Source organism: Mastomys coucha, unplaced genomic scaffold (genome assembly GCF_008632895.1).
Source record: "Mastomys coucha isolate ucsf_1 unplaced genomic scaffold, UCSF_Mcou_1 pScaffold14, whole genome shotgun sequence".
NCBI classification, from domain to species: Eukaryota; Metazoa; Chordata; class Mammalia; order Rodentia; family Muridae; genus Mastomys; species Mastomys coucha.
The window spans coordinates 85,257,513-85,284,550 of NW_022196896.1; the positions used below are offsets into that span (position 1 = coordinate 85,257,513).

At 37.2% G+C, this 27,038-nt stretch overlaps 1 protein-coding gene and 1 long non-coding RNA gene across 3 annotated transcripts in view; one reads left to right on the forward strand and one right to left on the reverse strand.

Annotated features, from left to right (window-relative positions):
• Positions 1-117: 117 nt before the first annotated feature.
• The window catches only part of C2cd6 (C2 calcium dependent domain containing 6), a 103,415-nt gene continuing 76,494 nt past the window's right edge, over positions 118-27,038 (reverse strand). For both annotated transcript variants that reach the window (XM_031367593.1, XM_031367594.1), the window contains exons 14-19: positions 25,044-25,080; positions 19,859-19,920; positions 14,325-14,387; positions 11,777-11,851; positions 4,638-10,292; positions 118-603 (exon numbers count right to left, since the gene is read on the reverse strand). In XM_031367593.1, the coding sequence (XP_031223453.1) occupies positions 265-603; positions 4,638-10,292; positions 11,777-11,851; positions 14,325-14,387; positions 19,859-19,920; positions 25,044-25,080 (6,231 nt within the window). In that variant the 3' untranslated portion in view covers positions 118-264. The remainder of the gene's footprint in view (positions 604-4,637; positions 10,293-11,776; positions 11,852-14,324; positions 14,388-19,858; positions 19,921-25,043; positions 25,081-27,038) is intronic.
• On the forward strand, positions 489-27,038 carry LOC116088474. Its single transcript, XR_004117903.1, has 4 exons — positions 489-631; positions 14,297-16,008; positions 24,483-24,536; positions 26,597-27,038. It is a non-coding gene; the product is annotated as an uncharacterized LOC116088474 (long non-coding RNA).

Here is a 27,038-nt window from a genome sequence, read left to right on the forward strand (position 1 = left end):
CTGAGACTACTTCACCCCAAAAGAGGAGCGCTGGGGCGCAAAACTTTGCTAATGAACACCAACTGAATATATATTTTTTTTTAAGTTTGTTCTGGAAGACTTATAAACAAAAACACATTTACATAGAATGTTTATTTTTCACTTTAATTATAACAAAATGGTTTAACAAGATGAAAGTTAGTTGCTGACTTCTATCACACAAGGATAGACCTCCAAACCATTTTGTTAATGGAGAAATTATATTCTGACTGGTGACCTCACATATCATTCTGTAGTGTCTAGCATCTGGATAATCTCACTAATGAGCGGACGCTTTTCAATATCCTCTTTTACTTTTCTTTTGGACCGCATTTTACGGATTTCATACTCTGGGGTGGCATATAAATGAACTAAGCCCGCTGAAACCATCCGAGGACTTGCAAACTTCCAGGCAGCACTCTCTCGTCGTTTGTTTGGCTCGGGAGCAGTGTATGGCCGTGCACAGTGTTTTGACTGATTATGGGAATCATCTGGACTCTTGCCTAAAAGTCTTGCTCTTGATTTTGATTTTTTAGGACATTTAACTGAGGGTACGTGTAAATCGTCGAATCTATCCAAGCAATCCTAAATATTGAAACAAAACATCAAATCGGTAAGTTAGGCTTCTTAAAAACACATCGTTTCATTATAAGGACTCTTTGTAATAGCAGTAGTTAAGAAATGAATGCCCTGATGTCTCATAGACAGTCCCAATGCGTGCTCTGTGGCCAGGGCTTGCCACTAGATACTCCCTGACAAGTCATGTTTAAAAACAAGAAAATAAACCAACAAAACCCTCGCCTTTTAGAGGACTTGCTGCTTCAAAAGGATGAAAAATAGGAAACAAACTCAGACAGACTTAAAGAGCTGTCCTCTGCGGTCAGACTCAGGCAAAGCTGGTCAGCCTAGTCTATAGTTCTAGTCTAAAATATCTTTCCCATGACCTCAGATATAAATGATCAGTTTTGATATTTTACTGTTATAGCATCTAAACTTGTACTGATCAGTCTATATAAGTTAACTTAATAACCATCTTTGTTAGCATATATATATATGTGTGTGTGTGTGTGTGTGTATGTGTGTGTGTGTATGCACACACGCATAGGTACAGCATAACATTCAAGAATATGATTGTACTATTTGTTTCTATGGGACTTAATCTCAGTATATATTCCAAGCTGGCCTCCTACTCAATCATCCTGTCTCACTCTTCTGACTGCTAGGATTCTACATGTATATCACCAATACCCAGCTTGATTACTATGTTTACGTTAAAAATAATTTGCAGCCTGGGCTGTGGTGGCACATGCCTATAATCCCAGCACTCAGGAAGCAGAGGCAGGCGTATCTACAGAGTGAGTTCCAGGACAGCCAGGGCTACACAGAGAAAGCCTGTTTCAAAAAACCAAATATCAAAATATATAAAAAATATTATATATATTATACCATATGTAACATATTAAATAAATATATGAGTAGTATATAATAGTTTTATTATATATTACTTTGGTTTTATAATTTTTAACATTATTATTATTATTATTATTATTATTATTACTATTACTATTAGCAGCAGCAGCAGCAGCAAAGTGTACTCCCATCACTCAGAGGGTAGAAGAAGGAGGATTACCATGAGTTCAAGAACACCAAAATAACAAGAGGGGAAAAGTAACAGTTCTCCTCTTTACACATTTTATGGCTTTTTAAAAAAATAAAAATATGAAGATCTATATATACCCCCTAAAAGGCTATGGTGCTGTTAGCTATACAGTGGTGTGAGCTAATTTATTCACACAGTGGTTTATCCTCTTTGCGGGGTGGGAGTACAACAGCCACACACAAGAATGGCTACTTTAATGAGAGATAAGGTAAGAGTAGACTAGTTGAATTGTAGGTCAGAAAGGTTGGATAGCATTGGTAAGGGTTTGAACAGCCAGAGAAATAGACACCTGTCCTCTTCTATCTTTTTGGGGGGCAGGGGTGGACAGGAAATTACTCTAGTCCACACTATCCTGGAACCCACTGGCTTGGAGCTGTATAGTGTAGGTTGGCCTGAAACTTGAGATCATCTGGCCATTGGAGTGCATGGTGTATGTACCATGCCTAGTGATTCTTTTTCCTCTAGTGTGGGTGGAACGAACCCAAATCTCATTTTAAAAGAGAGTTTCTGCTGCAGTAGTAATTATTAACAACTTTAGCTCCACAGCTGATAGCTAGGGCATCAGTGGAAGGACATGAGAGCCACATCACTGGTTCAAAAGAAGTGCCTTCTATTCCTAGATATTAAAAGAGGATCTGTTCCTTCAAAAGGAGTGGAAAATATGAAGTTGAAAGCCAAGCAAACGTAAGAGGCTCTCTCTGGGGTCAGGTTCCAACAACACAGCTTTTCTGTCTTCTGACTGATTCATTTTAGAAACTCTTAGATTTCAGAAAAATAAAAGGCCATCTTTGCGATCATCTGGCAAATACTCCAGTGCCATGCAGTTCTGCTGTCCACTGGATATAAAGGTTTAAACCATGAAGTCCTCACTAGGGAGATAATGAAACTGCCCTTCCCTGCTCTCACGGGCAGGGTTCTAATTGCTGGGGAGATGTTCAGCTGGTAAATGCAAGCAGTAGGACCTAAACTGAATCTCCAGAGTCCACATTAAAAGACAAAAACAAACAAAAAACCTGGGCATGACAGTAAGCATCTGGAATCCCGGGTCTGGGATGTGGACATAAGATTCCTGGAGCTTGCTAACCAATCAGCCAACAACTCTAACTGTCAAGTTCCAGACCAGTGAGAGACCCTGTCTCAAAACAAAGCAAGACAAAACAAAACAAATAAAAAATGTGGATAGCAGGGAAGAGCAACAGCCAGGGTTGACCTCTGGCCTCCACAAGATGTGCACGCGCACAAATACACACACAGCAGCTCAATACTAAATTACTGTATTTAGATAAAAAAAATCTAAAATTAAGGATATAAATTCTTATTCTACCACTACACAACTGTTAGAATACTTATATTACATGTATATAGCAGTTTGCCCTACCACTATAAAGTTACTAGTTTGCTGTGTGAAACAACCTTAAAGTAACTATTCTGAAATTAGATTTATTTTTCCTTTTAAAGGCAGATTTACACACATCAAGTTATTGATTTAAGATCAATATTAGATCTGAATAGTTTTCCAAATTATGAGCCATGGCTATTATATAAATTAACAGAGAAGAGCCATGATCCAAAGTATCAAAAGACGTAACCTTCTGTTTCTGCATTTTCTCACTTTAGAAGAAACACATAAAGCTTAGCATCCTAATCATGGACCAGGAAGGGTTAAATTGGGGAGGGATTGGAGATGGGGTAGAGGAGGAATATGGGAAGGATAACTAACACTGAAGACCTTTCTAAGAAAAAAGATCCATATGGAAACCTGCTACCTTAAAAGTATGTGTGTGTGTGTGTGTGTGTGTGTGTGTGTGTGCGCGCGCGCGCACACGCAGTGGACACAGTGCAGAGAATAAGAGACTGGAACGCTCAGCTCTAAATGGGACCTCTGTATCCCATTCTCTCTTCTCAAGGCTGTAAAGCCAGAGGCAATGGATGACTACAAGGAAACAATGTCCTGAAGACTTGAAGGGGGGTGCCACTTAAAGCACAGTGGTTGTGATAGCTTGTGTGAGGTCAAAACCACACAAAAATCTCAAAAGAAGATGAAGTCCCACCCCTCCCCAAGGAGATATTGGCAATAGATAGCTGCAAGGGGAGGGAGAGTCGTTTTTCTTTAAGAATATAGCCCCTAGAAAGTTGGCCACACTGCACACATCCACACTGCACACATCTTAGAGGGCAGCACACATTGGACTTGATGGGGGTTGGGGAAGAGCATGGGTAGGCAGGGAAGGAAGGTGGCTCTGGAAGGAGTTAGGGAAAGGAGGGGAGAGATCAAACACTATGAAAGTTTCTAAGTACTAGTTAAAAACAACCTAGAATTTAATTTTCAAGATCTCAGAATGTGATATACCAAAAAGGGTAAAAGTTCAAAAAAGTAGATATTAAATTTAAAATGTTGAATGTATAAGCCAATAGGGTAGGTATACGCTATATATATTCTTAGTTCCTAGCAGAATCAGTAAAAAGCTTCATATTTATTTACTGAAAGAAAAAAAACAACTATCTGAAAAAGCCCCGTGAACAGTTCTATCTCTGGAAGAAGAAAAGCTCTTGTTTCCATGGTATCTGGCTACTACTCATGGCTGTGCAGACTATACTGTCCAGAACCCTAGGCTAATTTCAGTCCGTGTGGTTAGCCAACCAGGCTTCCAAACACAGGGCTGTGTGTCTGGGCTTCAGATCTATCAGCATAGAGGGCTTCCCTTTTCTAAGTCAAGGTGCCCTTTTCCTACCTCATAAAAAGCACTTTGATTTTATAATTGTCTTTTGAATCAGTTGAGATATTTGGATTTTAGAAGATTTTTTAAATGTGGAGGTCTGTATACCATGGGACTACTAAAGTTACACACACACACATACACTCACACACCTGCATTCAGAAGGCATAAATATTCTAAGGCACATTATTTATAAAATGTTGGCAACTACTGAAGAAAATACTTAAAAAAAGCATTATTACATGTATAGTTCTCCTGGCAGTCCAGTGAAGTAAATTCCTTGGCGCAGACTTCCGGAGATGAGGTCTTGTAGTGGGCAGTGTGGCTGGTAGTAACCTAACTATCTTGTGAAATGACTTCTTTGGTTTGATGGTGTGGTCTCTTTCTTTTCTTTTGGATTTTATGTTTTCTCTCTTCAGTACTTCTGGGAAGAAGAATGACCTTGAGTTTCTCTCATTTTCTTTATATTTAAATGACTGTGAGTCAGACATGTCAGCACATTTTTCATTGCAAACTTCATATGGGTTTCTATAAAGAGTTTCCATTTCATTTTTAAATTGTGCAAATGTAACCAAGTGTTTTTTATTGTTGTTATTGTTTCCTTTCAGTCTCTGATAATAGTGGTCTAATTTTGATTGCTCCCCAATCTCTGGCTTGACATGGATGAAGGCACTAGTTTGCCATGTAGGGAAGGAAAGCCTGCTTGTGGGCTCATTTTCTTTTGATGGTCTGCAGTTAGGGAGCTTTAGATAAGGTGAGAATTCTGTATCAGGTTTTTCCTGAGCAGTCAATTTATAAATGCTATTGTTCTCCCTTTTGTCAAATTGCTTCATTGTCAATGCCTTTTCAAAGCAAGGTTTTGATTGAAGTGTTTTTGGTCTACTATCCCAACGGTATGGATCTTGAATCTCTGTTTTGTAGACAGAACCTTCTACTTGAGTAAACTGCATGAAACCATGATCTTTCTTCTGTTTCTTAAGTGATATGTCTGAAGGTCTTTCTGGTGACCTAGTTAGTGGATTTGCCTGGTTATTTTTGTTGAGGGAAGATCGCATATGTATTAAGTTTAGTGTTTCTTCTTCCTTGGTATAAATAGTTTTCTGTTCCCATATTGTTGGTAGGTTTTCTTTTAAATGTTGTGAGACAGAGCTTTCCCTTTCTTCCTCTCTGAACAGTTCAGTTTCTCCACATTTATCTTTAAACAGTGCTTGTAAATCTGTATTTGAACTATGTCTTGAATAGTTCATTTCCTCTTCTGAATCCCCCCTCATAAAGTAACTTTCATTTCTAAAAGCTAAATTTGTTTTTATGTGTTTTAATGGTATGGGGGGTGAGTGAAGTGACGTAATTTCCTGGCTGATTCCCTTCAGCTGCCTTTCTGACACTAGTCCTGACTTATAAAGTTTTTCTATAAAGAGGACCTGGAGGTATTTGCTCAAATCAGTTTTTAGACTTAATAATTCATTTTCTGATAAATCTTGAAGATAATTTTGTAGAGATTTGCTTACAGGGTATTTCATGTTTATTTTAAGGCTTGAACCAAAATTCCCATCTGCAATGTCTTGTCCTAGCTCACTCTTACTTCTCACAGGGGACATGCTGGCATGGAGAGCCATAGCGTCTGTCTCATTGAATAAGTTGCTCACTGAAAGATTCTTCAGGAAATAATTTTGGAGAATTTCGCTTAGAAAACCTCTAAGCTTTGTTTCTAGATGTTTATCTATGAAATGATGGTTAAAATTATTTACAAAAGACATGATTTCTTTTACAGTTTCTGAGTATTTCCCCTGAAAGGGGCTTTGCTCCTTTAACTCTGCCTTCTCGTTCATCAGATAGAGCTTCTGATAGATTGTTGGTAAGTCCTCCTTAGTGATGTGGCCTGATTCTGTCAGCCTTTCAATAAGGTAATGTTGAATGTGTTTACTTAACTCAGACTTTAAATTTTTTACTTCTGTCTCCGAGAGTTTCTCTAGAAACACACGCAGCTTTGGATTCAAAATGGGTTTCCTGTCTACTTTTTTGCTTGCATTATTAAAACTCTCTTGAGTTTTTTCTAAGTGTTCTGTACCACTTGATGAAGACTGTTTAATTAGACTTTCTGACTCTTTTTCTGGTTGTTGTCTTCTTTCAGACTGACCGTATTTGAAGAAAATACTGAAGATATTTTTTAGGAAGGTTTTTAACATTGCTGTGTCACTGTCATTAATTTTATCCAGTGAGCTACTTGAACTTTCTAAATTAGAACCTAGCTCCATCTCCTCTGTATCAGTTAGTGAGTCTGTGTTTGCATCTCGCACTGGATATTTTGACTCTTGTGTGGATATACTTTGGCAGTCTTCTGTATATTCAGCTCCACTCACAGAAGAGTCTAGGGGGTTGATGCTAAATGTCTTCTGTCTGGAAAGAAGTTTTATTTGGCTTCTGATATCAGAATACTGCTCTGTGGAAGAGGTTGTCTGTGAGTTCAACAAAGAGTTCTGATGTTCTTTATCTAGTTCTATCACCTTGATTATCCCAGATTCTAACAGAGTATTTACAGGAAAGGACTGTATTATTTGGCTTATGACTGATTTTGACTGTGACAAGTTAACTTCATTGCCTTTTTCTTCATAGTTGAGAATCTTTGAAGATGCATTTCTCTCCCAAGGTGTCAGCAACTGATCCTGTGAGCCCATCTGGGCCTCATTTGAGCTACTTCTTCCTATCCCCAGTTGTGAGAATATGGGTGCAGTGAATATTTGCTTGATAACGTACTCATATATGCTACCACTTAAAACATGTTCAGAGCCAGATTCTTCACTTACTAAATGTTTTTTCTTGAAAGTACTCTTTCTGTTCATTGGAAAATTTCTTTCAGCAGCCTCTAAGAGTTTTTCAGAGACATATTCTTCTATGTCTGAAGATTTTCTTGGTTCACCTTCTGGAAGTAAATCTTGAGGACGATTTTTAACTACAGGACTTAAAAGAACCTGGGAATTTAGAAGGTCTTTTGATGAACGCCAGCTCTTTAGATCTTGGACTTTTGCAAACACTCTATCATCGTTGCTATCAGATGGCCTGCTGTGTATACTTGGAGGTGGAGAACGGCTTTCATCATTTGTGTAGACTTCTGCTTTAGAAAACAACTCATCTGAAAGGTCTTGCAGATTTTTACTTAAAATTGATTTGAGTACTATTGACTGTTTTAAAATTTCAATATCAGAGGTAAAATTTATTGAGTTTGAGGGGTGATGTATGTTTACATTTTCAGTCACTGATGGTGCTCCTTGGACATTTGATAAAGATACTTTTGGGAGCCATTCTAACTTACTTTGTATATCTGAAGAGTCTACTTTGGAGATATCAGGATCCAGCATATTATTAGTAACTGGAGGTTCTGCTGCGTTGGTAGTAGTATCTGAATTGGCAGTAGGACTGCCACTTGGCAATCTAGTGTTACTATCTAAAGATTTTGTTGAAATGATACTGGGATCATGTGACAACTTATTAGTATCTGAAGACTTTCTTGCGTTGATACTGGACTCACGGCTTAATTTAATAGGATCTGAAAGCTTTGTTGAATTGGTACTAGGATCTCGGGACAAATTGTTGGGATCCGAAGACTTTGCTGAAATGATGCTAGGATCACGGGATAACTTACTGGGATCTGAAGATTTTGCTGAAATGATACTAGGCTCATGGGACAACTTGTTAGGATCTGAAGACTTTGCTGAAATGATGCTAGGATCACGGGATAACTTGTTAGGATCTGAAGACTTTGCTGAAATGATGCTAGGCTCATGGGATAACTTGTTAGGATCTGAAGACTTTGCTGAAATGATGCTAGGCTCATGGGACAAATTGTTAGGATCTGAAGACTTTGCTGAAATGATGCTAGGCTCATGGGACAAATTGTTAGGATCCAAAGACTTTGCTGGAATGATGCTAGGATCACGGGACAACTTATTAAGATCTGAAGATTTTGCTGAAATGATACTAGGATCACGGGGTAACCTGTTAGGATCTGAAGACTTTGCTGAAATGATGCTAGGATCACGGGGTAACCTGTTAGGATCTGAAGACTTTGCTGAAATGACGCTAGGATCACGGGATAACTTGTTAGGATCTGAAGACTTTGTTGAGAAGATACTAGGATCACGGCTCAACTTACTAGGATCTGAAAGCCTTGTTGAATTGATATTAGGATCACGGGACAACTTGTTAGGATCCGAAGACTTTGCTGAAATGGTACTAGGGTCACGGGATAACTTACTGGGATCCGAAGACTTTGTTGAGAAGATACTAGGATCACGGCTCAACTTACTAGGATCTGAAAGCCTCGTTGAATTGATACTAGGATCTCGGGACAACTTGTTAGGATCTGAAGACTTTGTTGAAATGGTACTAGAATCATGGGATAACTTGTTAGGATCTGAAGACCTTGTTGAGGTGCTAGAACGATCACGGCTCAACTTACTAGAATCTGAAAGCTTGGATGAATTGAAACTGAGATCACTGGATAAATTACTAGGATCAGGATCAGAAGACCTTGTTGAAATGGTACTAGAATCACGGTTCAACTTATTAGAATTTGAAGACTTTGTTGAAATGACGTTAGGATCACGGGAAATGATACTAGGATCACGGGACAGCTTGTTAGGATCCGAAGACTTTGCTGAAATGATGCTATGATCATGGGATAACTTGTTAGGATCTGAAGACTTTGCTGAAATGATGCTAGGCTCACGGGATAACTTACTGGGATCCGAAGACTTTGCTGAAATGATGCTAGGATCACGGGACAGCTTGTTAGGATCTGAAGACTTTGCTGAAATGATGCTAGGATCACGGGATAACTTATTTGGATCTGAAGACTTTGCTGAAATAATGCTAGGATCATGGGAAATGATGCTAGGATCACGGGATAACTTACTGGGATCTGAAAACTTTGCTGAAATGATGCTAGGATCACGGGACAGCTTGTTAGGATCCCAAGACTTTACTAAAATGATGCTAGGATCACGGGGTAACTTACTGGGATCTGAAGACTTTGCTGAAATGATGCTAGGATCACGGGATAACTTACTGGGATCTGAAGACTTTGCTGAAATGATGCTAGGATCACGGGATAACTTGTTAGGATCTGAAGACTTTGCTGAAATGATGCTAGGATCACGGGATAACTTATTAAGATCTGAAGTATATGAAGATTTATTTCCATTGATACTAGGATTATGGGACAATCTATTAGAGCCTGAAAGCTGTGTTGCATTGCTAATAGGATCCCGGGACAACTTATTGTTACTAGGATCACTAAACAGTTTAGTATCTGAAGGCTTTGTTGTACTGGAATTAGGATCACTAGACGGCTTCCTATCTGATGGCTGTGTTGCATTGGAGCTATATTCACTGCATAACTTAGTATCTGAAGGCTTTGTTGTATTGGAATTTGAGTCTTTAGACAGCCTCCTATTTGAAGGCTTTGTTGTATTAAAACTAGAATCAGTTAACAGTTTATTATCAGAATCTGAAAGCTTTGTTAGGCTGACAACAGGATTATCACTTGCAAAGATACTCTTTGTATTTGAATTGTTTGCTGAGTTGAAAACACTATCAAGTGACAGCTTATTCTTCCTTTCTGAGATCATTGTGGTTGTAATAGGGTCAGGAGGCAAGCTCTTCCTGTTCACCATCGGGACTGTGAAAAGGCTAGGATTTTCCACCTGTATTGTATCAGATCCTGAAGATCCTGAATGGTCTGGGTAAGGAGGATCTTGATCTTCATGCTCTAAAATCTCTGTACTTAACGAGCTTAGATGTCTGTATCCGTCATCGTGATCTTTCTTCTTTCTGAATGACATTTTGCTGTTTATGTTTCTTAGAAAAGGATCAAGACCACTCTTGCTGAGTTTCTGAAACTGTAATATAAAATAAGAAAAGAAATTCCTTAGCATTTATTTAAAATTATAGTGACTTTTCTAGTCAGTTTTCATAAAGCAACTTGTCAATTGACTCACCCTCCCACCTTGTTTTTAAAGGGGAAAAAACCAACTTTATTTTAAAATACTTGAAGTTTGAATGAAAATAAATTTTTAGTGAAAAAAATTAAATTCTTAATTCTAACACTATATCTACATGGTTTTTTTTTGTGTGTTTATATTTTTCTACTTGCAGTTTTTCTGGTGAGACACTGCCATTGCTAGCTTTTAGAATGATTTTCTTTTGCTTATTATTTATCTACTTACTTTTAAGATGGGACTTTGTCTTGCCCAGGTAGGCTTGGAATGTCCAGGTTCGAGTGATCTTATTATGGTAGTCACCTGTCTACAGTGACATCTTTAAATACTTAAAAGCTACTTATAAGTACTTTTTTTCTTTAATGGCTAAATTTAGTTGTGTCTGTGTAGACAGTAAGTGGTAAATGCCAAGATCAAAGTCTCACCTACCATAAATATTTACCATTTAGTAGTAATGTCTGAATTTTTAAAAATGTATGCAAGTAGTAAATGTGCATGACACTATTCTTTAAAGACCATCTTAGGGGACATCAATCACCTGCCTTTAAGTCTAAATGTCAACAATAAAGGCCTCCACTAAATCTTTAATATGTCACAGTAGAATCTTGTTTTTTGAGTATACAGTATTATGACTCAGATATGGTTAAGGAAATAATTTACAAATCTCTGGCTTACAGTGAAATTTCAGTATAATAGCCATACTAAACTGAGGCTTATGTATTCGATCACTGAAGCAATCTTTAAAATGAATTATGTCTGTGTTTTTAAAAATATTTAGTTTTCTTTTTTATTTATATGTGGTTGCCTGCAGAGGGCAGAAGAGGGCTTACATCAACCCAGGTAGTTGGGAAGCACCAGATTGGGGGTACCCAGAACCAAACTCAGGTCCTCTGAGAGAACAGCAAGGACTCTTTACCACCAAGCTGTAGTGATAGCTCAGCTGTTAAAGGCGTCATCTCCTACAATCTTATTCTTGATGCTTCGTTTCATATCTTTGTGCAACTTCTACATTGTCAGATTGGAAAAAATGTAAAATCTGAAATAATCAGCCTAATATTTCACTCAACTCACTTCAAAATGCAGGTTGATGGTTATAATTTATTTTAATTGCTTTTCAAATGCTAATAGATACTCAGGTTAAATATTAAGAATCTCCTGGGGTTTTCATTTTTTTTTTGTTTTTGTTTTTATTTTTCAGAAACATATTCCAAGATTTAATTTTCACATTGAAATTTATTATGTCAAATGAGCTTAGAAATAAATATATTTAAAGATAGCAATATATTTCTAATTAACAGTTCTAGTCTGGGAAATTCATTTTATATATATATAAAACCTAGTAATTGATTATAATTTTGGTACCAGACTAGGATAACAGGACTCACCTGATGTTTGGGTTTGAATTCTGTAGTTTCTGCTTTGCAAACTGGTATAGTGTACTCTTTTTGTGCAAAAGCCACCTTGTAAAAGAGGAAGTTTTAATTTTAGATAACTTGTAATACAAAAAAGTTTTCCAAGATCATTTTATTCTCAGTAGTCCCTAAAGGTATAAAAGTTGTTTAAAGCTACGCAAGATTTCTGTCTCATACTTAATTTGCTTTTGAGATTATCAAATCTACAGTGACCTTCTTTATTTGGCTTAACTTTAATTTGTCAGATATAGCTACTCCTACTTGCTCTCACATCATCTGCTTGGAATATCACTTCCTATTTCAGCCTTTGCGCTTCCAATCTGCACATGTCTTTGCAGATGTGGTGAGTTTTCTGGTGGACAGCAAAAGCACTCAGATCTTGTGTTCTCATTCAGTCAGTCAGTCTGCATCTTTTAATTAGAGTTAAGACAGTTTACCTTTAGATTTGTTATTAAAATGTATATGCTAACTCTCAAGCTGGGGTGGTGGGCGTTTCCAGAGGGCCTGACTTGTTAAATAGGTCAGACTGCTGTTCAGGACTGCGCTGTGCTCTGGCCACTGAGCAATTTCCCTAGCTCCCTCACAATAGTTCTTATTAAATTTTTGTGAACCTATTATTTTGTCATTCATTAGCTTAATTATTTCCAAACATTAAACAACTACTATAAACAAGGCACACTTCCCTAAGTACTTACAGTGGGACAACATTTAAGCAGTAACCAACTTTAACGTGAAATATGTACATTTGGCTTTGAAGATATCAGTGAATTTTATGGTGCTGGCTTTCAAATGATATACTTTATTAAAAATTAGAAATTTTCCATTAACTATGAATTCTAAAGTTTAGGAATGGCTCATTGTAGAGACTCCATGCAATCATGACTCCATATTTCCATGTTGGCTCTCATGTAAAGGCATTTTCTCTTCACTGGGTAGGAAAACAGCTGCCAGTAACTACTGATATGAAAGGAGAAGGCTTTTTAAACATTCTTTTTTGATTGGGAGCCAAGCCTTTAACGGCTGAGCCGTCTCTCCATCCCTTTAAACATGCTTATATAAATTATATGCTACCAGTTTGTCCTGGTGTCAACATAAAGAAAGGCTCACAGATAGCTTAACCCACTAGAATGCACAACCCACTGTAGTATGCTAACTACATGGACCATTTTATTAAATGGCATTGGGGCAATGATATTCTTTTGTTATATAGAAAAATACAGATTGTTTGAAAGATATACATGAGCTGGTTATACAGCTAAGTTGGTAGAGCACTTGCTTAGCATATGTGAAGCCCTAGGTTCAAGCCTAAGCACCACACACAAAAAAAGAGGTAAAGGTAAAAAGTAATATAATAGAAAATCTAGGATACTAACTGATGTCATCTTGGGGAGAAGAAAGACCTTCTAAACAAGATATTAAAACTAGATATAATCTAACAATCACAGAAGAAAAGCTGCTAAATTTGACCACATTGACATTTAAATTAAAAGTCAAACAGCATAGATAACAAAGCATTCTATCTTAGAATATAAAAATATTTTCCCATGTAAGTGAATAAGCATATAACCTTATTTATGAACAAGGACAGTTGTAGACAGTCCAATAAATATCAACACAAGGGCAGCACACATGTGGAAACTGTTCACTCTCATTATTATAGTATTATCGTTATTCATCAAATGAAGAAAAACTAAAGTGTAGAGTACGGTAATGGGTATTTGACCATACATGCATGTTTGTACATCTGGTTTAAACGATAACCTGGCAGTGTCCATTGACATTAAATATACTCATAGCCTCCGATATACTGTTCCTACTTCTTATCTTATGCTATATGCTCATACAGAGGATAAAAGGGTGCTTGCCATTCAACAAATGCCTACAATGTTTCAAGTCTGTTGAAGTTTCTTGAAATAAGTAATGGCACACAGCATAAATTACTCCAAGTTTTATGGCCATGAAAACAGAAGAATATGGCTTTGAGTCTAGGTATTTATGCCAAGCTCCTGGTGGTTATTTGCACCAAAACCTGCACAAGATTGGACCTATTGACATCCCTGGCTAGAGCTAAGATGGAGGAATACGTAAGAGAAACTTGTCCTGATAACATGTCAGTGACTGTAGTGTGGCCTTTACCATGGGTACCATGAGCAAGTGTATCTTTCAAGCTATCAGAGGTTTTCAAAATTCTTAAATGTAAATAATATACTAAATGGATGTTAAATAGCTATAAACCTCAGACATCACAGTTAATGGTTAATAGTTTTAGAATCTGAAATGAATTGTTTTCCACGGAGAAAAGAGAATCACTGGGATTCCATCTCTGGTGGAACCTTAGCAGGAGACATAATATAGCAAAAAATGGACTGGGGCCATGGTTGGGTCAGCTGCAATGCATTTTCTAGCTTTACTTGAAAGAGCTATTATCTTGTTGACAAGATTTGTGCCTGTACAGTTTCCCACAGCCCATGGTTTCCTAAACACCTTTTCCAGTTGCGTTCCAGCCAAGCATCATCCTTACCTTTCGGAGACTACAGACAATGTCAGTAGGTCGTCTTTCCCAAGATTTCCTTAACTCGATGGACTGTAGTTCAAGAAAGATTTCAGAAGATCAAGTTACAATATGTTTAAAACCATAGGTGGGACAACTGTGGCTCTGCAAGCCATGAAGAGACATTTAGCACTTTTTTCTACTTAAGAGGGAAGAAGATGATGTGTGCATATTTATTCATACTTAGATTGCATTTGTGATCAAAATAGAAGCCTACCACCATCTAAAGACCATTTAAGCTAGAAGATGAAAGACCAAAGGGCTAATAATAAGAATGCCACGTGACCATCATTTTCTTGGTGACTTTTGTGCCTACTTTATTGATGTGACTTGTTTGTTTTTGAGTGTGTTATAGATATTCAGAGATGAGAAGCTCCTGCGACTTCACTTTTAAAATTGTAGAGTTCTTCTTTTCATGCTGAACATGCTTCATGTAATGCTTGTTTATGCCAGCCCCTCATATTACTTTATATGAATTATATGAGAATTACACAATCATTTGACAGTATAAGACTTTATGGATTGAAACATATGCCTAAATATTTATTCTTTGCTTTGAAAGTAAAATACACTATGTCTTCATTTTGAAGATGCTGAATATAAAACTCTCTTAAAAAATATTGGACCTATCAACATCTGTTATGCAGGCAGGGAGACACCTATGAGGCCCCACTCCAGAGGAGACAGGCAGTTCATTGTCACTGGGAATGAGGCATTTTCTTCAGTGTAGTGACAGTAAGGTGCCTATGCCCCTGTAATAGCCTCTCACAGGTTCCTGTAAGGAACTGCAATAAAACTCCTGGGCCACCAAGAAGTTTTTGCAGGCATGAACATAGAAGGGGGACTAGTAGGGCAAGGGGTCATCAGGAGGAGGACAAGAGGTGACAGAGTGGATATGATCAGAACACCTTACACATGTGAATAGGAATAAAATGGATCCCACCTCTGTGTATACTTAATATACGCTAATAAATATTTTTTTATTTTAAGTTGTTTTGTTTATAATATACTATACTACACCACACCACACCAATTTCTCTTGTCATTACCAAATACTCTCTTTGTTGAGCAAAATTAAATTCCCATCCCTCCCAACCTTTCATGCATCCTGACTATTGGAGAAGGCTTTAGGACCAGTCAATGCCAGTGTTTAAATGGAAGTTAGCTGAGCCATATTGTCAACGTTTTAATTTATGAAGGGCTCAAAAACCATGAAGGGCTCAAAAACCATGAAGGTGTTATTAAAAGATGGCCACCTGGATGAGCTGGGCGTGGAAAGGAGCGCAGCCAGTCCTTCCCAGTTCAGATTTGTACTCCAGGCGTTGGTCTCAAAATACAACATTTCTTTTAACACACTGTCCACCTTGGTTCATAAAAAAACTCCTTTTTCAACTTCAAATTACTCCAAAGCTTATTTTCCCATAGAATTCTGAGGATTTTGTAACTTGCTTATGAAGTTTAGCTGTTTAGGAATTTGTTCTAGAACTCTGAAATGTCTTCAATTTATAAACCTGTTGCCCTGGTGATAGATTCTTTCAAACTTCTAAGTCTGACGTAGGTGGTCTGCCTTATAAGCTATGCTTTGCATTTCTCGTGGTTTCCTTTTAGTTTTATGTGTGTGTATAGATTTATCATCCTCAAGAGAGACTTTAAGGTAAGTTTCGTTTACTTACAAAAAGACTGAAGAGTGTTATGAAAATGGAGTCATAGACCTTATAATATTTGATAGTAGCCTATTTTACTTAGCATAATCAAAAAAGTTACTGTATGTGTCAATAATTTGTTCCTTTTCTTGATTATTGTTCCATGCCTTGTTTATGAATTGGTTTATGACATCTGGTTGTTTCCAACTTCCAGTGATAAATAAGGTTGCCGGGAACAGGAGTTTTCAGGCTTTTCTTCATAGCATATGAATATTAATTTCTCTAAGAATTCAGTTACTGGCAGGTACAGATCTAGTTTCTGTCTTTTGTTTTAAAAAGAAGCTATTAATCTGTTTTAGGAGTGACTTCATTCTGTTTTAAGTTTTAGATGAGACCTAGTCCGTGACTCATTTTAGTTTCTGTCTGTGAATGTCCAGTTGCAGCCATCACAGTTGTTGGACAGGCATCATTGTTAGCCATTTCATTGGACCTGTGGGGCTGCTGTTGGCATGTTTTTTCCTAAAAAATTTGTTTATTACATATATTCATTTTACTTTTTGAGAGTTTTCTCTCAGGTTTTTGTGTACCGTGTGTATGACTGGTGCTTACAGAGGTCAGAAGATTCCTTCTGACACCTTCTCCTGGAGGAGACTACAGTGTGGGTGCTGGGAATTGAACCTAGGACCTCTGCAAGATCAACAAGTGCTCTTAACCTCTATGGCATCTCACCAGCCCCACTAGTATGTTTATTACCTCCCGCTGCTCAGTGCACCTATTGTTCCTCCAAAATCATACTCAGTTCTCTATTAAAAGTAATTACTCCTGTGTTGTTTCTTGTAAAGATTATTTTAAATAATCTGTGTCTTTCTACCTCCATATATTTTTGGAATGATATTTTCTTTACAAATCTACAGTTGAGACAGAGTCTACATTAAATCTTTGGAGCAGCGTAGAGAGAACTGACACCCTGACTGTGTCGGCTTTTCCAGTCAGGAGTCCAGTGGGGCTCTATTTAGTTGTCAGTGTTCTTCACCATCAAATGTCATTTTTACTATATGTTGTACATGTTTTGTTACATTTATAACTATTTTTTTTCATTTATAACTATTTTATGTCATTGTTACATTACTATTTTTTGGGATGTTTGTTGTTAACATATAGAAATACTACTGATTTTTTTTCACAACTGAAAAAACTATATAGATGGTGTGTCATCTGAAAATGCGATTTGTTTCCTCCTTTCTATTCTTAATGCCTCTTGTGTCCTTGTTTCTGATCTTTAAGGGTAAGTAGTCTTTCACTATTCAGTATAATATAGTATGTGAACTCTTTTAGAAAGTTACATTTTATTAAAACTTAGTTCAGAATCTTATATAATGGCTGGTGTTGAAATTTCTGAAAAGCTTTTTGCTCAGTTCATCATTCCGCATTAGTTCATTCCTATAATCTGTTGACATACATTTCATCAATACTCATAGGACTATTCAGGTAGTCTACTTCTTTGTGGCTGAGTAGGGAGTTTGTGCCCATTCTGTGCTATGACATTGACTTCTACAGTTATTAACCATACCTTTTTGGTCAGTAACTACCACACACATGGCAGTGGTCTCAAGATTATATTTCCTAATAATGCCATAGTTTTTATAAGTATACTCTGTGATTCTTCTTAACAATAAAATTGCATTCTCCAGAATGTATATCCATCATTAAATGGGATGTAACTGAATATCTAACTTCTCAAGGTGAGCAGGCAGGTGGTGGTTAACCACATACACTCTAGGATCAAATCCCCAAATCCCTATGCAGTTTATCTAAAGTCAGCTTCAGTATCCTCACCTGCAATTAAAAGCAGTAGAAATTCCTACTTTGCTACTGTCAAATTAAAATAGTGCTCAGTAACAGCTTAAAATGGTGCCCATTATTGTATAATCTCATTAAGTGTTAGTTTCTGGGGCCTGCTGCACAGTAGGTATTCCCATATGTGTATCATGAACTGAATCAACTTAATCATAGTGAAAAGACTGGTGCCTGAATCCACATCTTCAAATTGGAGTCTTGGTCTACTGTAACAGCATAGTGCTATATAGAAACCACGGCCTTCCATGCAGATTAGAGAGTCAGGTGGAATTTTTGTGCTGTTTTTAGATGCATGAGTTAGTATGAAGATGTGAACACCAAATATTAAAATTTCTAGGACATCTTTTAATGGCTTACTGGAACAACTGGTCAGAATATTAGAGTCAGCAGTGTCCTAGAGAACTGAGGACTGCAGATTTTACAGTGATTGCTACATTCTGTTGCATGGGATCCAATAAATTCTCACATCAAACCTACTCTCTATGAAAGAGAATTAGTGAGGAATACCTGTGCCTTGGATTCAGTATTAGTTAATCATTAAATACTGTGAGAAAAGTTCTGATATTTCCTTAGGGCTTGGATGCTTTCCCTGTGAGCATGGTTCTTCCCCTCTGAATGTAAAATCTGAGGTAGGCAAAAATTTTTTTCTCATTGCCTTTCATCTAGATAGTTATTTTTTGTTTGATCCTTATTCCATGTCACATAATTCCTACTCTTTCTGAAGTACTTGTTGCTGTTAGCTTGACATATGTATAAACAAGAGAAATACAAATAATGAACTTTAAGTATAAATGGACAATTAGGGTAAGAAAATTATTGTAGGATATTTGATGCCACAGGGAACCCCAAGATGTGTTATTTACTTAAAAAAAAATGTTTCTAGTTGGGTGTGGCTCAGCCCTTAGTACACACTTTTAATCCCAAACAATGAAGGTAAAGTTAGTTTGTAGAAGGAAGCAGCCATATTTGAAAGTGATGACTAATTGAGTGGCAGACAAAGAGACAAATCAGAGAAGGCTTTGACAGAATAGTATATGCCCAACTCTCACGAAAAGAGAAAGGAAAGAGAGCAGTGGGGCGGGGTTAGGGGGAGCATAGTCTTACCTGGACAGTTAGTTGTACAAAGAGAGAGAACAAGGCAGACACAGGTGAAGACAGAAGGAGCCAGAAAATGAGGAGGAGGCAGAAGATTAGAACAGATTGTCAGAGTTAGTTTGAGGCCAAGCAGAGCAGAAATTCTGAGTCTGAAGGAGAAGCCAGATTAAATCAGTCAACTTGAAGAGGATTTGAGCCAGAACAGCTGAGTTGACCAGCCAGCCAGTGTTCAGGAAGAACTAGAAAGGGTGAGCTCATTCAGAACTAAATCTCAGAGGCTGAAAACATTCTAGGCCTAGATAAGATTGTATGAAGGCTCAATGCTTCCAGAATTAGGCCTAAGTTAGTAGCCAGAGGCAGTACGACATTGAAGATGATAATCATTCAGGAGAATAAAAGATACTATTACAGAAAATTGCCTTTTAAAATTATTTTTAGATTTATTTATTTCATTTATGCCTACATGTATGTACATGCCCCACATTCCTACCTGGTGTTCAGAGAGATCAGATGTTGTTAAATCCCCTGTAACTGTAACAGCTGTAAGCCACCATGTGGGTGCTGGGAACCTAACCCTGATCTTCTGCAAGAGCAGGTAGTGTTCTTAACTTCTGAGCCCCTTCTCCAGCTCTGAAAATGGCCTTTTAAAATGATGTTCATATCACACGAAATTGGCTGATACCTGTGCTTCCTAGTCTTTGTTTTACTAGCTATGTGGCTTACTTTTAAAAATAGCAAGGCAGAAACAATGACTTGAACTGTAGGGCTTGCTAAAGTTAGACATTTATATTGCTCTATAGATTTATAAATATAACCCTAAAATTGAAAATAATATTGTAGAATGACAATAAATAATAACTAAATAATAGAAATGACAATAGTTTTAAAAGAATATATCCATCTACTTACAGGTCTCCCTTTCTTATTTGTGTTTAATTCTTCTAAGGGTTTATCAGGTATTATTACCACATCTGAAAAAGAATGAAAAAAACTCATATATATAAATTGCTTGGCACTTGTAACATTTGAAAAGAGAATTAGGCTTTATAAGTACATCTCTTGGCCAGGAGTAAAAGCAGAGTGACCAAAAGTTCAGGACTTGGACTCCACAAGTTTGTCCAACTGACCATTTAATTGGGCAAGTTAGCTCGCCTCTTCTGGCCTTGTTCTCCTGATCTGGCAAGGGATTAGGACCTTATCTGGAGGAAGGTTTTGGTTTTTTATTCAAGATTTATTTATTTATTTATTATTTTTTTGACTTTAACCATTTTAATTGTGTACTTCAGTAAGTACATTCATTATGATGTAAACAAACAAACAAACAAACTACAATGTGCTTTTGCCATAACGATTTTTCATCCCAAACAAAGCTTATGTGTCTATTAAATAATAAAAATTCTGATTATTTTATTCATGTTATTTTTTCCTTTCATTTCTATTATTTTCTTTTTTATCTGAATTTGTTAACATTTAAAAACATATTTTAATTAAATAGAATTGAACCACATTCTTGTTTCCCTTTTGTACCACCGCTCCTCCCAGAGACCCCCTCTTCAATACCTACAATATCTTTTTTGTCATATTCCTTAAAATTTATAAAATATTACAACAATGAAAATAAGTATTATAAAAGTTGTTTGATATAAAACAACAATCAATTTAACAGTCTTATGTAGATGCTTGTCTATAGCAATAGTGAAAATACATTTTTCTCAATATAAATTTTAAGTAACTCCAAACATATTAACTGTATACTTAAATAATACATCACTACTAGTATTTTCTTAAATGAACAGTATTTATTTGTTATATGTAAGTACACTGTAGCTGTCTTCAAATATCCCAGAAGAGGGCATCAGATCTCATTACGGGTAGTTGTGAGCCACCATGTGGTTGCTGGGATTTGAACTCAGGACCTTTGGAAGAGCAGTCAGTGCTCTTAACCGCTGAGCCATCTTGCCAGCCCCAAGCCCCCCCTTTTTTAAAGAATTATTTATTTTATGTATATGAGTACACTGTAGCTGTCTTCAGACACACCAGAAGAGGGCATAGGATCCCATTACAGATGGTTGTGAGTCACCATGTGGTTGCTGGGAATTGAACTCAGGACCTCTGGAAGAACAGTGAGTGCTCTTAAGTGCTGAGCCATCTCTCCAGCCCTGGAGGAAGGTTTTGTGATGTAATGTCTAAAACATCTAACACTGTGCCTGGTGCATAAGAAGCATGAAAGTAACATGACTGTTACTGATATCTGTAGCTATCATTAGTGCCCTCTTTACCCTGATCCCTGGATATATCCATACCCTATGTAACTCTATGACTTTCAGTACTGCTGTTAGAATGTGTGGGAAGAAATAGAATTTATGTCACTGTACTCTGTACATTTCATGCACATAAAAGATTAATTTAGGTTATAGTAGATGTTTATGTTAGGTATTTCCACTTTTAACTCTGGATCTTGATGGCAGTTCAAAAATATTAATTAAAACTTAATTAAACATATCATTGTTATGCTCCTACCTTCTTTTGGGAAGGGCTTGCTAAATACTAGCTGTGTAATTCAAAGTTGTGCTTCATGGCTTGCTCAGTATGTGGGTGGCTGTTACACACCTTTGGAGCTCTGTCACTTTCTCTGACAGACATTTAGGTAATTTTCCATTGTTACTTTGCAATCCATACCCAGTTCTAGGCAGACAATCTATATTCTAGGTACCTATCATGAATAATACATATTTTCTTAATAATTCACTTTGTGATACTAGAGAAGCATCTTCTGCAGAAACTAAGAAAATTATAAAGTGGAGAGCACAATGACCATGAATTTCAATGAATTATTCTGCTGCCTGACTGTTTATGCACAAATACCAGGACTCAGAAGTTCCCAGTGAAAGGTACACAAAAGTAATTGAATTATCCTGGCATAGTGGAACATGCCTTTAATCTCAGCACTTGAGAGGGAGAGGCAGGTGGAATTCTGTGAGTTCAAAGTCAGCTTGTTTACATAATGAGTACCAGGATAGCCAGGGCAATGTTGAGAGACCCTGTCTCAAAAAAAAAAAAAAAAAATTGGGCTAGCTTCATGCTAATTTATCTACTGGTGATAATAATTGAAGGAAATTGACAGGGGTACCCTGTGAACATTGCTAAATAAACTTTAATATACTATTTTTATATAATGTAAATATGCCATGTATATTTGTATATAAATTATTATGCTAATTACAGAACAATGGTATGCATTAAAAATTGAATTGAAATATAATGCGAGGTATAGCAAAACCACTTCTTTGTTGTTTTTGAGATAGGGTTTTCTATCTATGTGGCCTTGGCTGTCCTGGGACTTGCTATGTAGACCATGCTGGCTTGGAACTCACTATGTAGACCAGAGTGACCTGGAAATTAAAGAGATCTTCATGCCTCTGCCTCCTCCTGAGTACTGGGATTAAAGCTATGTACCACTATCCCAGCAACAGCCACTTTATTTTTTTTTATTTATTTATTTATTTATTTATTTATTTATTTATTTATTTATTTATAGACACGCTCTTACATAGGCCAAGACTGGCCTCAGGTTGGTTTCATAGTGGTGACAGTCTTAAAGTGATTTTCCTGGCTCACCACAGCCAGCTATTAAAACCACTTTTAGTACATAATTAGAAATCCTATTTAAGTAGGGTGGTGGTGGTGGTGTTTGGGGATGAGTTTTTATGTAGTCCAGGTAGGCCTCGACCTTGCCGTGTAACAAAATTGACCTTGAGCTTCTGATTCTCTACCTCCCAAGTGCTGTGAGTACAAGTGTGTGCCACTACACCTGTTTTATGCTGTGCAGAGGACTGAAATCGGGGTTTCCTGCATGCGCAGTAAGCCTTCTACCAACTGACTACATCCCCAGCCTCAGTGACCTCACCTGTAAAACACAAGTGTTACCTTCACAGGGTTTATTGGATAAGACAGATATGTGACATATTCACAGAGTTCTGGAGATGGACTAAGTCGGTTTAAAGCAACAGAAAAATAGTAGTTGTAGCATATAGCTCCATGCTTTGTTTGTCTGAGGCAGTATTTCGCTAGCTAGCCTGAAACTCACCATGTACTGATCTTGGACTCCTAACTCTCTTAGCTGCCACCAGACTGGGATTACAGGCTTATGTCTCCACCTCTACCCAACTCTTTCATTTTAAAAATGGGAAAATTGAGGGGATGTGGATGTAGCTCAGTGATAGAGCACTGGCTTAGCCCTGGGCCTGCTCCCCAGATCCATGGAAATTTGAAGACTTTTCAAAACGTTGACTTAAGATCACAGGCACAGTGGCAAAGCTGAGATAGAATCTCGTTTATAACTTCACTTTATACAAAAGAATAACATTCTGACACAGTTAAAAATAATGGAATATGAAGTCTGCTTTCTCCAGTTTATCTCAATAGTTCTATGATTAGGAGAATCCAAAATAGAGGGTTTTGTGCTACTAGAACAGAATACCCAAGGCTGGAAAAATTATAGGGAGCAGAAACGTATTTCTTAGTTTTAGAAGCTGAGAATTCCAAGGTCAGGGTCTGGGGAGGGTCTTCTTGTATCACTTCACAGCAGGAAGCAGAGGGGAGACACAGGAACTGTAGAGACAAAAGGTGCCAAGCTCCCTGTGTCACAGCAAAGGCTTGCCTGCAAGAATAGCCCAGTCCTGGAGTAGCAGGCTTAAATCGTCCACCACTCTCGCGTCAGAACACTCTCATCAGGGCCTCTCCCGGCACTTGTGTCTTGTTCATGTTTCCAAAAAAACATGCTTTCTGTGAAACACATTCAAGCCATTAATGTTCTGCTTCTGGCCCTCAAATTTGAGGCATTTCACATGAAAAAAAAAAAAAACCACATTTATTCTATCCAGTGGCCCCAAAGTCTTAACTTTCTTTTGGCCAGCAACCCAAAAGTCTAAAGTCCAAGGTCTTGTCTAAATCAGACTTGAGTGACAGACACTTAAGATATGATTCATTCTGTGGCAGAGGTCCCTCTAGCTGTAAGCCTGTGAAACAAGTTACCTGCTTCTAAAATTAGATGCCTTATTAATTCTGAATGACTTTTCAGTCATTTGTTTTCTAGAATAAATAACACTTTAATTGTACTGTAACTGGGCTGGAGGTCGCAGGTGCTATAAGAAGGCAGAGTGAGCAAGCCATGTGGACTATGCCAGTGATCAGCGCTCCTCTGTGCCGTCTGCTACAGTTCCTGCCCTGACGTCTTTGGAAGATGAACTACAAACTATAAAATGAATTAAACCCTCTCCTTCCCATGTTTCTTATGGTTCATGGTGTTTTATCACAGCAATAGAAACTGTAACTTTGACAAATTGTTGATCACATCTTTGATTTGATTCTGTTTTCCATAAGCCCTTAAATGAAGGTGAAGGCTATTATTCTTTGCACCCCACAAACATATAAAGAAATACAATTACTTGCTCATCTTCTGTCTGTAGCATACTCTACAATTATCTTGTTATTTTAACTTCCTTTTTATTAATTACTGTTGTCTCTTCTGAAGGAATATGTAGTCGCTGCACAGCTCTGACTGTCCAGACTGTTAGAAGATGCCCAGGTATCACTCTGACATACACTCTGTTGACTCCCTTAATTCCTTGGCTATCTCCTGTTTCCTTCAGCACGACACAGTTCCTCAGGGGGTCTCTGTAATTCTGACTCAGCAGTATCATATGACCTTAGTTTTCTGTATTTATGCTGGATTACTTGTTAAGTATTGTTATTCTGATACCACTGAGAAAAGAAGCTCCTCAAAGCAGGGAAATATGTTCATGGGAAGATCTAGCCAGTAGACATTTTGGAAACAGATAAATGTAATACGTTTTTTCCTAGTTATATTAGAACATATGTTGAATGAAAACTGTCTGGGCTCCCACTTTTAAGCTTGTTCATATTTGGTTTTAATCTCCCACTGTTACTGGGAGACTGTGTTTTTATAACAAGGAGAAAATAGTATAATTTATATCTTGAAAGAAATTGTGATAATCATTATTTTATGAGAATTAGTGTTCTGAACTTCAATGGCCCAATATTTGAAAATTATAATTTATAAATAGTAGCTTACCTGAAAAATGTGGAGATTTTTCCATTCTACGCCTATTCTAAAATAAAAATGAATAGAGAAAGTGGATAGAAAAACAATTAAATATCAATATAATTTTTAAAACAGCATTATTTTAATAAATGAAATTGTTAACATTTGGCTGTATATTATATTAACATAATTTAACCAGTGCAATTAGGGGTTATAACATACATGCGGGGCTGAAGTATTGTGTAAATAGGCTGCTAAGAAGTAAAAGCCTAGTATTAAAAGAAAATAAATATTACATTTATTATTACATATTTTTACTTTTCCAAGTCTCAGGAAACAAAAAAAAAATGTAAAGAATAGAGACAAACTAAATAGAAAATAAAATGTATATCAGAAAGAGGCTTAAAGAATTGGCCCCTCCACTAAAATGAAACACTCAAACCCTGATTTAGAATAGTCAACGATTTTAGAATTCTAGAATATAACCCAAAACCTCCAGCAAACAAAGGACTGCTGGAAGGAGGAGGAATGTTTGTAAAGACAGGTTTGGTATTTCAGACAGGACGTTATTGACTACAAAACTAATTCAGAATAGGAACAGCCTTTTCAGAATTACATCTGATCAGTCAGAAGTAAAGATCCTTCAACTGTTTACAACAGCAACCCCTTGAAGGAGAAGTGATTCCTCCAGTTAACACATCATATTTAAATGATCCAATTTTTAATAAAAAGCTACGAGATATATATGAAATATGGCCTACTCAAGAAAAAAAATAAGTAAATGGATAAAATAATAAATTACAATAAAATGTAAAAGAAAAAATAGAAACCTACTCTGAGGAAGGCCAGGTTCTGAATTTAGCAGGCATGTGTTTTATAGAAACTTTTCTAAATATGCCCAGAAATCTAAAAAGGACCAGGGACTCCGAGAAGGCAGAGTAGAAATACTCACCACTTCCCAGTAAAACCGCATGGCCAAAGAACCCATAGTCATCTCAGATGGAATAAGACTGGCCAGTATTAAGCTACCTTTATTCTTATTTTCCTGTTTTCAGTCTGGGTGCCAGCTTGGCTCTGGCTTTATTGAGTTCTCTCTTGCTACTTCTTATGCCTTCATTGCATAGGCTTTTCCTCTCATTCACAGCTGCCGTTTGCCTTTTCCTTTCCCCCACCTCATTCTCTTTAAAATATATATTAAAAAAATACATTTTTACGTGTATGTATGTTTTGCCTACATGTTTATCTGTGCACCGTGTTCAGGCATTTCCCACAGAGACCAGAAGAAGGCATTGGATTCCCTGGAACTTGAGTTACAGAAGGTTCTGAACTGCTAGTGTAGATGGTGGGTCTTCTAGAGGTGCATCAAGTATTCTTACCTACTGAGCCATCTCTCCCGCTCTTCATTCCCTTTTATTTCTTAGCTATAATAACCGTTAACTTTAATAGTCTTTAAAGTCCTGGTTTATCCTACTGGCACTCACTCACATCCACACCTTTGGGAGGGTATGAGTACCCAGTGGCTTTTTTACTGCAGTGCGTAGTTTCACTAGTGCTGACTGGCTTCTCTCTTCTACATGGAACAGGAAGCACCAGACCCACAGAAGGCCACCACTAAGAGAAGATAATACAAAGCGACAACAACAAAAGCATAGGGGAAAATAGACAGATATATCCATTGCAGCAGATGTACAAATTACAGTGTAGAAAAAACACACAAAAAGAAAGCATGAAAAGCAAGTGCATAACATCCCAGTAGCTGGGATTGTTGCTGAAATGATGAACAAGCAATTTTTTAAAAAAATCAATTTTTAAAAATGACCAATTACTTCAAAAGAGACTTAAACAGATGAATGAAGTATTATCATCCAAGGATGAGGACAGCACTGGTTTTGAGAGCTTGGAGCCCAAGACCAGTGGTAGAATAGCCCCTGAAACAACTTACCTGTTATTCACTGATGAAGAGCCCAAGAACTGAAGTTCCAGCATGTACTTGATATCCACACTGCATTATAAGTCATGGTTATT